The following is a 14,896-nucleotide window of genomic DNA, read 5'->3' as shown; positions in this document are numbered from 1 at the left end:
CCTAATTGTTGATGTATTTTATCTATATTGAGGGTAGAAAAGTGCACAAAAAGTGATTCAGAACTGTTCAGTCTGGTTCATTTGATTTTTATTCTTTCTTACAGTACATCTCTACAACATGATGCTGCTTAACATCCAGCTTTGTTTGCCATCCATGTGTCACTGGATCGATGCTGTTTTAGTAATAGAATAATTGAGGTACTAGAGAATTAAAATGATCATCTACAGAATGCTATTGATTGTCTCGTACGGGAGAGGGTAATGACTCATGCTTATTGTTTAATGATTTGTTCCAATTGTCTCTTGACCTTAAATTGGCTTATCAGAGTGAATACGCACTCTGAAGACAGTGTGACATCACGTCCTGAATGTATACTCAGTCTGTATACCTTTAAAGGGATAGTCCATCCAAAAATTCAGATTCTGTCATCATTTCTCATCCTTATGTTGATCCAAACCTGTATGACTTTCTTGCTTTTGTGGAGCGCACACACACACACACACACACACACACACACACACACACACACACACACACACACACACAAAAGAAGAATGTTTGCAACCAAGCAGTTTTGGTTCCCATTGACTTCCACTGTACTGTATGTCCAAACAATGGACGTCAATGGGAAGTGTTTGGTTAACAACATTCTTCAAAATATCTTTTACGTTTCACAGAAGAAACAAATCTTCTAAATAATGACAAGAAATAATGACAGAATTTTGGTTTGACTACCCTTTTAAAGGTTCGGTCACATTCACGAAATCCTCATTTTTACACTTGCGTGAAACTCATAATCACATAAATTCTTATTAAAATGAATGGAATTCACGTGCAGAATTTCACAGAGCAATGGCAAATGTGATCACACTTTAAAGGGACAGTTCACTCAGAAATTCTCAGAAAATTCTGTCATAATTTATTCACCCTTACGTTGTTTCACACCTGTGTGTGTCTCTTTCTTCTGTTGAACACAAAAGAATGTTGGTGACCAAACAGTTTACAGCAGCCATTGACTTCAATAGTATGGGGAAAAAAAATTATAGAATTCACTGGCTACCTCTCAGCTGTTTGGTTACCAACAATTTTCAAAATATATTTTTTGTGTTCAACAGAAGAAATGAATTCATACTGGTTTGGAACAAGTGGAGCATGAGTAAATGATGACAGAATTTCATTTTTGGGTGAACTATTCCTTAAGAAATATGCTTCTACTGTTTTCTATTTGACCTATTACACTTAATTGTTGATATAAACAAAACTTTTGGAGCATTTATTTAGCTAATAATACATTGGAATCCAAATAAAGCCCTAAATTCCTATTCCAGCATATCCTGGGTTTTCCTCCCAGACATGGAACAAGTGGCGGCTAACAGGTGTGTTTGCAGTGACAGCGGCGCCGCACTGACACGGATTAGAGCGGATAACAGGCTGCAGCAGCCGGCACACTGCGACCTGACGGCTGTCCGCCTCACTCAGGTCTGTGTGTCTCTAAACACCCGTGCCTATACCTCACTCTTGTTTTCTGTCCTGCGCTAATTCCCCACTCTTTATCTGTCTGTGTCCCTCCTTATCTTTTGGCATTAATCCATTTAGCTCGCCACTTGATTGTGTGTGTTAAAAGACGGGGTGAATATTACATTCTATATGAGGAGAAAAGCTGGGGGTAGTCTGCAGTAACTAATGGCACCCCTCGGTGGAGCTCTGCCAAATAAAATCAAATTGCAGTCCTTTGACTGTGATGCATCGTGCCAAAGAGGAACGGAGGATGGAAGGGCACAAAAGCATAAACGCCAGTGTAATGGAGAGAAAGAGAGGGAGCAGAGAGGAGAAACAAAGCAGTTTCAGGTGGAGGAGACGTAAAAGGATTAACTGTGTAATCTAATCACAGCAGATAAAAGATAAGAAAACACTACATCAAAGTTCTAAAGAGGACCTGGAAGTGACAGGCAGCAAGGCAAAGGAAATCTCCGTTGTCAATCTACAAGAGATAGCGGCCACTGGACGACAGGAAGAGACCTACACGTTTATATCCGCTCAAAGCAAATGGACTGCTATACTATCACTTCTATCATAGTCTTGGGTCTTAACTGTTACAGTTGGAAAGTTGGAACGTTTCAAAGAGAATTCATTGTGAAATGGACAGAAAGTATGAAATTTAAATTAGTAAACTACTTTATTATTATATTACCAATATTTAGGACTATATTTTTCACATACACTACCATTCAAAAGGGTCATGTTTTAAATGTTTTTTAAAGTCTCTTATGCTCACCAGGGCTGCATTTATTTGACCAAAAATACAATAAAAACTGTAATATTGTGAAATTCCAAAATTCCAATATTACAATTCAAAATAGCTTTTTTCTATTTTAACATATTTTAAATGTAATTTATTCCTGTGATGGCAATGTTGAATTTTTAGCAGGCATTACTCCAATCTTCAATGTCACATGATCCTTCAGAAATCAATCTAATATACTGATTTGGTGCTCAGAATACTGCTGCTTTTTTTTGTTTTGGAAACTAAAGGATTCTTTGATGAATAGAAAGGTCGAAAGAACAGCATTTATTTGAAACAGAATTATTTTGTAATATTATAAATGTCTTCATTAATTTAATGCCTCTTTTCAAAAAAATAAAAATAAAATAAAATAAAATAAATAAAAATCTTACTGACCCCAAACTTTTGATCGGTAGAGTACATTATTTATATGCTCTTTCAGCCACCAACAGAGAAAATCCAACAAAAACTTTACAATAATAGGCCCATTTGTCTCAATTGAAACCTTGAATCTCTCAATTGAAACTCTTTGTCCAAAATCCCAATGTACTTCAAAGTACACTCCAATAAACAAAAAGACAATCTGACAACTGAAGACTATAAACATTCACATACAAAATTCACTCCATGCCTGTCATGATGCCAGTTTCAGGTCTCAGTGCAAATGTCAGGTACATTTCCCTTGGTTTGTCTTTTAACCCAGGTCTTAGCTGTGCACCATGATGGAAGCCTATATGCATTTCACTGATCCAAGCTGAAAACCTCTTGAGCCATAATAATTGTCATATTTGCATTTCTATATCTATGTAAATGTATCTGACAGCAGATGTGGGCATTTCACAATCAATTTACTCAAACAAAAGAAATGAAAACGCAAAAAACAGCTACAAAGACAATGAAGTCAACCATTTTTGCTGTTTTACATATAGAAGGTTTCACATTCCATACATCTTGTATGCTTCACGTTTTTTTTTCTTAGTTGTGCGTGTTGTGTCTGTGTGCAGAACTGTCTCTTCTGTCAATTTTCTTCAATCTGAGCCTCATCAAAAACATTTTAATATCCAGTGAATCCTGTGTAATAATAACTTGACCTGTTGTCTTCTACTTTAAAAGGATAATTTGCCCCAAAAATGAAAATTCTGTTGTAATTTATTAACCCTCATATCATTCCAAACTTGTAAACCTGTGAAAGAAGATTTTTGAAACTGGAAAGTTTTTTTTTTTCCATTGTTGTTTTGCACCCCATTGACTTCCATTGTATTGACCAAAACACATTTTTGTGTTCTGCAGAACAAAATTATTAATACAGAAATATCCTTTTAATATGATGACCATGAAGTCACACTCATCTTAGCCACTTCTTTTAATGTGCTAAATAAGTGTCTGATGGTATACCACAGTGCATTCAAAGGAGGGAAACTTTTGGTGTATTATTGATGTGCAGGTAGCTGTGTAAACAAATCATCTCACTCCTTGCCAAAGGCATCCTTCAGTCCTTTGGGAACTGCATGCAAACAACAGACCTGTTTAGTAGTCTTTACTTTTAAAGTCTAAGCAAACAGATTGGCAGGTGTTAATTTTCTTGGAACAGGTTATTATGTGTGCTATAAAAAGAGAATGGGGAGGAAGGAAGAGATGAATAAGCAATGACGTGAGAAAAATAAAGGTTAGCAAGTATGAAAGTGACAGAAAATTAGTGGAGTTTTCTATGACACATAACACCATTTGAGTGTAAGTGTTGTCCCCTTTTGAGAAAACCAGCTTGTGCTGTGCAGTGCTGTACAGCCGTGCTAAATGCTTTGGTGGGAGCTGTCCATGGTCCTAATTGGAATGCAGCTGGGGATTGCAACTCTAAGAGTCAAATCAGGCTGATGGCTACATTCAGACTAAACATTTAGTGTTACTTTGTTCTCTCAGCACAAAATATGTCTAAAAGGCCTTTGTTTGCTAAGGCAGATTTTGAGTCGTTTGTAAAGGCAACCAGTGGAAAAGATGCAATGAGAAGATCTGGAGGGGAGTTGTCCATGGTTCTGAAGTGTCACTGAACTCTACTACCCACAATCTGCTCTGAGCGATTCCTTCAAGTCTCCTTTAAACACCTGTTACTACTCAGCTGACAAATGTATTGTGCTTACATAGCACTGGACCATAGCTTGAAAAAAGCACAGCTAAAAAAAGAGAAGATTGTTTCAAAACAAGAGTGCACAAGGGAGCTTGAAACGTCCTCCCTAGCGTAATCTCAAAAGTTATGAAATTTTGTACATTCAAACAACCAAAGGGACTGGCCAAAACTGAATACATGTGGCAAGCTCCCTCCGACATGATGAAAAGATTTCTCTGCATGCTTACAAATTCTCGTGTTCAATAGAGCCTTACACCAAGTTGCATCATGGAAATGCATCGGTTTCGTGACTTTGACCATTTTATGAAGTCAAGTGTCATTGACTATCAAAGATTTTGGGGTGAGGAAAATAGGACTGAGCCAAACATCCATGATGATGAGATGTTAGTGATATTGTTTGGGTAAAATATGAAAAATCGTTTCATCTTGAGCACTTAAATGTCTCCAGAGCAGCAACTTCTGAGGCTGAGCAAGAGCACATGATTACCCAAATCACAGAATAATGGGATTCTTTTTTATTATTTATTTATTATTATTATTATTATTATTATTCAAGTATTTCTCTTTCGACAAGATGAAGACTACAAGGTCACTGTAAAAAAAAAAAAGTCTAAGAAAATAACTGCCATCTGGGACAGTCAGAAATTTAGGCTGCATAACACAACATTAACTGAACTGCATTAGAATAATGTTCATAATAAACTTTAAATAAAACCTAAATTAATGTGATGATTAAGGTTATAAGGTGATTTATATATCATGTCCATCTATGTATGACATGATTGTTTATCTGCTTTTGTCATTGTGCAGCGTCCTTGAGCTTGGGAAAGGCGCTATATAAATTAAACTTATTATTATTATTATTATTATTATTATTATTCATACTTTTTTACCACAAAAACATTAGATTCACAATATTTTAATTCATATTTAATATTTATATATAAATACTAAATGTATTATACATCTATATAAATATATTCTATTTTACAGTAAAATTACATGAATATTCCCAGAAATATTTTCATTTGTACCTACTATATGGTAAGGTAACTTTAGAATCTACCAAAAATGGGGTCGCATTGTTCATTTCCCGGTTAAAACTGTTTACATTTTTAAGAACATTTCATGCAATTTAATGTATATGCCGTTTTCAATCAGCAGTTTGTCAATATGCAGTGACCATACAGCTTACATGCTGAGGTCAGCTATGCCCCAGTAGATGAAGAGGCATTAAATTTGCATTTCCTTCCAGCTAAAAAAAAAGGCCCGTTTTATTTCACCAGTCATAGCTTATGCGCTAACACGAAAACTCTAAAAGGCTTCCAAGATATACTCGGTTTATTAATGAAGCATGAGAGACTTCACTGCCTATTCTGAAGCTTTAGTGCCGCTCAATGGAAAAACAGGGAAACTGCTCAACGGCTTCGCGAGCGCTTTCCGGACTCGGTCAAAAACGCAGAACATTCTGCTATTGATATTACTTATTCGACACCGTTAAACACATAAAATGTCGACCGGCTTTCTGGATTCGTTTACCACTTTGATCACCATGTCCTAAGTAACATAAACTCTGAGGAAAACAAGGCTTGAATCGCAGTAGCGCGAGAGTGTTCAATATGCTGCTGAATTAAAGGGATAGTTCAATCAAAAATAATGTATAAAATTATCTGGCATAATTTAGACATGGCATTTGAGTTAAATTTTCGCTTACGTGGAACAGAAAATGAGATTTTACAACGACAGTCACGGTGTTAAAAGGGAAACTATAAATCCTTTCAGTATATATCATGACACTTGTTTTTAGCTAAATTTGGGCTTAAACCAATCAGCATTCTGACTACAACTTCCCTTCAAGGTAAATGACGGATGGATAGTTGGTTGGGAATGCCAAAATTTCGCAAAAAGAAACGCAACAAATAGGCAAATGATTCCTAGGATAGCTAATGACTTGGACGATGGAATGGACATATTTTAGACGGAGGAAGAATACCCTATTATGGTAAAAAATAAATGTTGAAAATAGCGCAGAGTCAAAGACCTGTTTTTTTGGCATGAAACCCCCCTCTCTCCAGCCTCCACATACGCCCCCCTTCCTCCCAAACTCACTCATTCACTCTTGGCTCCCACACTCACGAAATCTTGCGCCACACACACATTTATATATTTTCAGAAATGGTTCGTCTACATCTTTACCCATTAACCAATTTTGCCTTAAAACTAAAGTACCACTTCTTGCGCACCCACCAAAAATCCAACATCTTGCTCTGAGGTGTTATTCAAAGCATAATGCAACATATTATGCCAACATGGGGCAGACCAAGGTTGGCAAGAAATAACACCAAATGCACTATGGAAAGTACACAAGGCTGTTTTACATTGAAATACATTCACGCACAAATAAATGGCACTCTTGGCTACTGTATGTACAACCTCTTCATGTTATTGACTGGTATGTTTCTCTAGTGAGTCTGCTGCTTATATCCATTGATGCCTGGTAGATCCGAATCAATCAAACGCATGACCCAACATTAAATACCATAGTGTTGGCACAGAATTGACAATGGCAGCACTCCATCCACATGTCAGGGGTAAAAGGGTCGCATATGTAGCCTCCAAGAGGGTTGCGCGCACGGCAACAGGACCACATGCAGCATAACGGGAAACTCACCCTTAACCGATGCAGCCAGCAGCCCCATATAGAAGAACAGCACCCCGCTCCAGTGATGCGCCTGTACTCCCACCTTCATTAGCGCAAAAATCCTTATACAATCCAGTTTCCTCGTCCCGTTATATGTACATCTGCACTCTGTCCTCACGAGTCCCGTTCTGTCAGGATTCAAAGAGGCGCTCATGGTGGGCTTTTTTTTTTTTTGGCAGGCACGGTTATCAGATGGTTTTAAAAGGAAGATTCACTTGGTGTCGGCGCTGAGAAAAATCCCAGTGCATGGAGACTGGACCCTCGCAGCTGGACTGAACCATCTCAAGCGAGCCGCGGGGTGAGCGGATTCTAATAGACGCGTTCTCTCCTAAAACCCGAAGAGCTGATAATGTGAACTGTATCTGGTGTCTTCAAGCCCACGAGAACGACGGATAAAGTCTGGAAAGCGAATCAAACGGATGATGCGGCATACGCCCGTACACTCCCCCACGCACGCGTTTAAGTTTATTTTCCAGTTAATACAACGCTGAAAATCCACCTTTCTATCTTTCTTCCAATGAGTCATTGGTAAAGGAGCGCTTGGATACACTCGCTGTCACCGCCCACTCGTGGAAGTTTACAGCCTTCATCACTGTCTAAATCATTTCCAGGCGTGAAAATAGTCGTTAAGGGATTTCCACCTCTGGGCTCACTGTTTCAAGACTTAAGCAAATGAAGTGAAGAGCGCGACTGCAGTACGAGCTCACAGCATCTCTCTCTCTCTCGCTCGCTCGCTCCATCAATCTCTCACCTTCGCAAAGGTGTGCCAACAACATAAACACTCAAGTCTATGATTGTCTATGCAGAATAATACTATAGCCTATATTTAATTTGCTTTTCACTTGATTTGATTGAATGCATAATATAATAAAATATAATATAATATAATAGACCTATAAAATTGAAAGACAAACTTACTGCTTAATACGCAATGAAAGAAACACAATTTACTGCGCAACAAACATAATGTGAAATATCACCATAGGTGAAATATCATGAACATCACTCGGTGTGTAGCCTAGTTAGGACCCATAAAGTGTCTATTTATGTATTTATTTATTTACTTTGGTCTTAGGCTACCAAAATTTTGGCAATTTTGTAGCATGTCTCTCTATCTCTCTATATAGCTAAATGTAAAAGTTTATGTCATTTTTAATTTTAGTAAATCACGTTTAACTAAATTAAAATAAGAAATCTTGTAGCTATAACAAAAAAGTTTTGTATTAGATATATTTCAGTCAACGTTTACTTTATTTCAAGTAACATTTTTTTTATCTTCCCGCGAAGACTCCTACAGTACATCAATTCAGGTGACGTAAATGATTTGTAGCTGTTTGCGCAATTGTTTTTGTTTATATTTGAAATTCAATACAATATTCAATCTAAACATTCCAAGGAAGGCAGACGCCAGCCACAAACAAGAAAATCACGATAAGAGAAAGCTAAATTATCATTTTTGTCTGTAGATAAATGTAAAATGTCTACAAGACCGTGTGATAAGACATCTAGAACAAAACCTCAGCGTTTTTGGGACGCATTAGGACCATTTCCCAGGTCAGTGTGGATTCATCCCTGTACACCAGAAGACAGTCTGGACAGAGCCTGTGGTAGAGTATTGAAGCGCTCTGTTCTGGCCAGTAAGGGAGTTTGGCCGCATTTACCAGAAAATGCGCATGTGTTTGCGGAAGACGGTGATATCCAGAGCTACAGAGGACATTATGGCAGTCTATCCACTCAGTAAGTTACGACAGAATATATGGGTTTTTATTTTTGTGTTGTAGTGTGTATGTGACAAATAAAAGAGTCTGACCAGCCTGTGTCGGATTCAGTGAAAATACACAATGCAGCATTAAAGCTTCACTAAAATATGCCAGCTCTGAGGTGGCTCTGATGCTGCCTTTCTTCTGTGTAAACACTGCTTTCTTCTGTGTAAACACTGTTATTACTATAGAACGTACAGTGTATAATATCATGCAATACAAAATGTATTGACATTTACAGAAATAAATGTTATGAGAACATTTTTCATATGAATAATATGATATAATAATATGAAAATATTCATATAATAGAAACTAAAATTGAATGAAAATAATACTATATAAACAGATTCATATTTAGATATATACACATACATATTTCTATATTTCTATATTCTTATAAATGTACACATTCACATTTACTGACTACATTTGAAGAGTTTATTTGCAAAAAACCGATAACTTAGTTTAAACATAAACATTCATTGTGCATTCCAATTACTCTCAATCAAACTGCATTTGGGTTATTTTGATTAAGTAAAAAAAAAAAAAAAATACAGCTAACTAACACAATAAAACACAATAAAAACATGATAACATAAAAAAAAGCGATTTTTGAAAAAAAAAAACAGTTATCTGTTTTTGCAAATAAACTCTTCATTTAGTTAATCATTTATTTACAACAAAGTTTAAAGCTGCTTAGATTGTACTTTTAAATAAAGCAGCATCATCTTTGTAAAGGCACTTTAAGTCAGCCTTAAATTGGACTGAAGATGGACAAAGTTTTACCAACGAAGAAAGTCGGAGAGTGCTTCTCTATTGTGTGAATTACCGTATGCAAAATCTGGCCATGGCAGCCCATGCTAATAGATCTGCCATCTGTTCCCGGTGGGCCATGGAAACACCTACCCCATCTATTTTAGGTAGACCACGTAGCAATGGGAAGATCTCCTCCTGGTGTTCGTTTGAACCCCATTGCACGGTAGCAATAAGAAAATCATGAAATATTAATACTTGGAGACAAAATATGCCCCATTTACAGCAGTAACATGCAAAGAAAATTCTCTGAAAGTTCATGTTTGGTTAATGGAGGGCTTGTTTACCTTTTTACATGAAACTATTCGGTACTTTTTGTGCTTTCAATGCATCCATCTCCACTAGTATCTATTTTGGCCTGTGAATATTTTCCCAACAGTATAACTTGCATTCACAATGCACTTGCAGTTTGAAATAATGCATGCTTCTTCTTTTTCAGGAGTGCAGGGCATCAAAAGTTGGACAAGGTCATGTTAATGACTCAGCATAACATGACCCAGACTCTTCTGCAGGGGCATGTTGATGCCACGTGTCCATGTTTTCCTGATGATAGATGCAGACATGGTCATGAACCTGACAAGACCATAGAGATCATAAGCAGGGAGGAGGCTGACAGAGATAAAACTGAGGAGTTTCTTGAAGAAATTCTACCTAAACAGGCCACAGGGAAAGCAGACATCCCTGAGGGGCCCTCAGACGAAGACTTTCCTCCACTTCCACCTGCTGCCTCACCGCGGGTGGACAGGCCACCACAGCAAGCCCCCATCAGTAAAATTGGCTCCTATAAAGCAACTGTCTTAAAAGGAAAACCAAACATCCAATTGCATGGTGGCAAATCACAGAGGGCAAAAAAACTAAATCAAAAAGAACATCCAAGAGTCTCAGCTAAAACATCCCCAAAGATAGAAGCACAAACAGCCCAGAGCTTCATTGACCAGCCTAGTTCCCCCCAAACAGAAAGTGGATGCAGAGAGAAAGTTATACTGGAAGAACAAAGTTCATTGCCAAGGTGTTCCCATCTACCTGTGTTTGCAGACTTCCAAATGGCAGATGAGAAGATAATAACTAAAGATCACACATTTAAAGGTAAATGTGATATTGACATTCCATAACATCTGCACCATGCTCATGTCTATTAATAATAAACTTTAATTCAAATCTAAATCTAAAACCTAATATATATATTTTTTTCATTCATGCTCTCATGGTCATTTTAGTTTCCAGTTCAGCTCCTACATTTGTAATTAATTTGAAGTGCAGTAACATGCAGGATGCAACAAATTTTAATTTAAGCAGAACTGAAAGATATGTATATACAGTAACTGCACAAAGTGTCATTTTAACTTGAGAAAGTATACAGAAGCAAATTGGATAGATGTAAACTTGCTGTTCTGATTGGTGATCTGATCTACTTAATCATGTTAATTCAAAAACAGCATGTTAAAGAGCTAGCAAGGACAGCTTAGGTTGTTTCTGATAAATTTCTGGAGAACAAGAAGACAAGCATCATTGTGTAATATTGCCAACAGTAAACAATAAGTTAATATTGAGTAACTTATGTCTAGACACAATATTGCCAGTTTTAAGCCAACAAAAAATAGCTTGATATTTTTCCGCCTGAGATTTTGTCAATAATGGCAAATAGACAATATTTTTCAGAGAGTATTTTTATGCTGTTGCCGACTGGTTTGTTCTGTAATGGACAAATTAAAAAATGAGACACTTTAAATATGAAACTAAAAATGCCAGTAGTCTGCGACAAGTCTTGATGAGTCATTGAGTCATTAATTCAAACGATTCGTTGAAATGGCTGATTCATTCGGACATTGAATCATTAATTAAACTGATTCATTCAGTTATAAAGCACCACTGTATTGCTCAGACACGCAAAACAGTTAGCAGTGTATGTATTCAGTGTATGCAGTGTTTTCATTTGGAAATTGTAATTGACAAAAAGCAAAAACTGTAAAATGCAGCTCAAAATGTTAACTTGTTTACTTAGCTGTTTTGTAAATTCAATATGACATTGCTGATAACAATCATGCTGATATTCAGAAAAAAAGAGCCATACTCCATAATGTCAGCTCGTATATTGTCGCCACCTACTGGTGTAAAAATATAACCTCTAGAAAGAGTCACTGAATATGCAAATTCACACTCATGAACACTCAAACCAAGACATTTGCATGCCCACAAGACACATGAAGCACCACACTGCAGTTGTTCTTTTTATAAACTGCATTACTTAAAGGGGTCATATGATACGATTTCAAGTTTTCCTTTCTCTTTGGAGTGTTACAAGCTGTTCGTGAATAGATAAGATCCCTGGAGTTGCAAAGACTAAAGTCTCAAAACCAAAGAGATATTCTTTATCAAAGTTAAGACTCTGCCACACCCCCCTAAAACGGCTCGTTCTAACACGCCCCCACATATCTAGGTCACTATGTGGGAATATTTGCATAATGCGCCCAAATGTGCACGCAAAGAAAGAAGGCGTAGTTTCATTAACCGCAGTTAGTGTTGAAGCAGTCATGTCAAAATAATGATCTTTAAAAAAACATCATATGACCCCTTTAATGTATGTCTGAGTGTGTGTCGGGGGGAAATACAGTGACTGAAGAATGAATGGATACCACCAGAGTCATATCAACCTCCATTCTAACTTATTGTACTGTGCAGCTGTGAGTTGTATATATTGCGAAATGACAAGTTTTTCAGTACAAGTAGTTTTCATCTTACAGACATAAACAGACATACTCATATTGGTATGTTGTGTCTCGGTAGTTTATTCCAGGATAGCAATTATAGAAACAACATTTAAGGTAAGGGTTCCATAGCGATAACAATCAACCTCATGCCGTCTTGTCGGTTTGGGAGTCTTTGGTAGTGACACTGCATGGCACTGATGTACGACTTGCATTAGCTCAGAGGGAAAGTGTTGTTTTTGTTTGCGAGGAAGGCTATGGATGGTGCTCAGTCAATGCTCTCCTCGGGGCACGAAAGGAACTCCTCAAACCCAAAAAGTCACTCATTATTTTGAAAATGAAAAAACATGAAGAGAGCATTGGCCCAAATCAATATATCCATTTCCTCTTGGTAATGGAATCTGTTTATAATAGCAGTCTAAACACAATCGATTTGTAATCTTCATGGTTTTTTTTCTTTTCTATTTCTCCTGCCATCTCTTTTTCTCCCTTTACTTCTGCATCCTAAAGGCCAAAGGGTACATGCAGATTTAGATAGTGATTTGTGTATATTGCATGACAAAACAAAACAAAACAAAACAAAACAAAACAAAAGATTTGAATGTTTGTGTATTTGCATTAAAAAGTATATATAGTTACAAATTTTGCATCAGTTCAACACAGTAACTCTTTGGGGACCAATAAAGATTTGATTTTTATTTATTGATTTATTTATTTATTATTATTTATGCTAACCTTCACTAAAGCACTTAAAAAGGCACTGATGTTGACATAGTACTTCATATCTAAATTTTGTTTAGGTGATTTTCGTTTCTTAATATGGCATATGGATTTGAAAATGGCATTTGGATTTGCCTAGTATTCACGATCCTCGTGTATTAATCCTGTCACGGTGGAGATGTGGAGTTGGGCAGGAGTGCAGATGGTGCCCACATGGCACAGACCCGGGCTGGCAGTGGTACTGGGAGCGTGCAGAATGCAGCTGGCCCTCTTGACAATGCCAAATGCCATATATACCATGAGGATGCCACTGTTGCAAAGACAAAGGCCACAGGTCCAGGCTCTGGTGAAGATGATTCACTTACGTTAATCCTGTCTCTCATTGTTCATTCTGTTTCTCTCTCTGTTTACTAAGTGTGTCCTCTGTATTTGCAATTACAGACATGTCAGTGCCAGAAGATATGGAAAGGATCCAGACTTGGAACAGCAGTGGAAGGTGTCCCCTACAAAATGCCCAGTTCTTTACAAGAACGGGTCATGGCACGTGGTCACTGCCGGCCAACTGTTTCCTGTGGTTCCCTGCACCTGAGGTACACCACAAATTTGAGCATTTGCACTCCTGACTTTTATTACCCTGTAAAAAAAAATCCTATAAAAAACAACAGCACAGCACCTAGTGAAAAATATACTGAAATGTATTTGAAATTAATTTATTTCATGCTAAGAACTACAAATAAATTTGCATATTTATGTGCTTAATAAAAATACTCTGCAATTGTACCAAACTGGTATACTTAAAGTCTGCTACATTGTAACAACTAATTTTGTACTTAATGCACTTTAATTGTGGGAACTAGTGCTGAAGTCCAACTAAAGATATTGTATACTGAAGTATATTTGACTGTGTTAAGGTGGAACGATTGCAAGTATACTTCAGGTACTCTTTATCTTGCATTTAAAGATTGATATTATTCAAAGATCATACAATCCTTATCAATAGTGATATTAAAACACATTGTAGGCTTAATATTAAGAAATCTGTAGTACTCCAGATAAAGTTTAATTATAATTTTTGTATCAGTAAGTCTCGAGCGATATGCAGTGAATATGTTAAAGGGGTCATATGATGCTATTTCAATGTTTCCTTTCTCTTTGAAGTGTTACAAGCTCTTGGTGCATAAAGAAGATCTGTAAAGTTGCAAAGACTAAAGTCTCACATCCAAAGAGATATTATTTATAAAAGTTAAGGGTCAACCACGCCTACCTAAAACGGCTCATTCTAACACGCCCCCACATGTCTACGTCAATCCTCAGCATCGTCCCTGAAGGCCCCGAAGCTTCACACCAGGCCTGTTAGGCTTACATCGAGTCTGGTTGGGAAAGCTTATACGGCGGCAGGTCAGGCTGGCGCATGTTTGCACACCATGGCGGTGTTACAAGCATACCAGGCTGACCTGCTCAGGGGTGGGTCTGCTGAGCGGGAGCAGCCCAAGCCGTCAAGCTCCTCATATCGCCAGTCTCAAAAACAGAGCGTTGCAACCCAGTCTTCTAGACCAAAAACGGATCTACGGACCGTTATTTTGTCTAAGAGGACCTCGGCTAAATGGTCCTACCATTGTCAGGTCCCTGAGGGCAGCCCACCTGGGGAGGAAAGGATAACACCTCAGTATACGGTGCCCAATCCTCCTCAGTGCCCTCACGGAGGTTCATTGATACCCCTGCCACCATCGGTGCTTCAGGGCTCAGTGAGCTCCGACGAGCGAAAATCCCAGCTGCCGCCCGGCAAC

At 37.6% G+C, this 14,896-nt stretch overlaps 1 protein-coding gene across 1 annotated transcript in view; it reads right to left on the bottom strand.

The window, feature by feature from the left end:
* Positions 1-7,381, bottom strand: part of LOC107664708 (CUB and sushi domain-containing protein 2-like) — a 24,658-nt gene extending 17,277 nt beyond the window's left edge. The window contains exon 1 of the mRNA XM_016455355.1: positions 7,079-7,381. Within this exon, the coding sequence (XP_016310841.1) occupies positions 7,079-7,262 (184 nt within the window). The 5' untranslated portion in view covers positions 7,263-7,381. The remainder of the gene's footprint in view (positions 1-7,078) is intronic.
* Positions 7,382-14,896: the final 7,515 nt, after the last annotated feature.

Source organism: Sinocyclocheilus anshuiensis, unplaced genomic scaffold, assembly GCF_001515605.1.
Source record: "Sinocyclocheilus anshuiensis isolate Anshui unplaced genomic scaffold, SAMN03320099.WGS_v1.1 scaffold523, whole genome shotgun sequence".
Classification (NCBI taxonomy): Eukaryota; Metazoa; Chordata; class Actinopteri; order Cypriniformes; family Cyprinidae; genus Sinocyclocheilus; species Sinocyclocheilus anshuiensis.
Note: the sequence above shows the minus strand (reverse complement) of the source record. Positions and strands in the feature narration are given on the sequence as shown.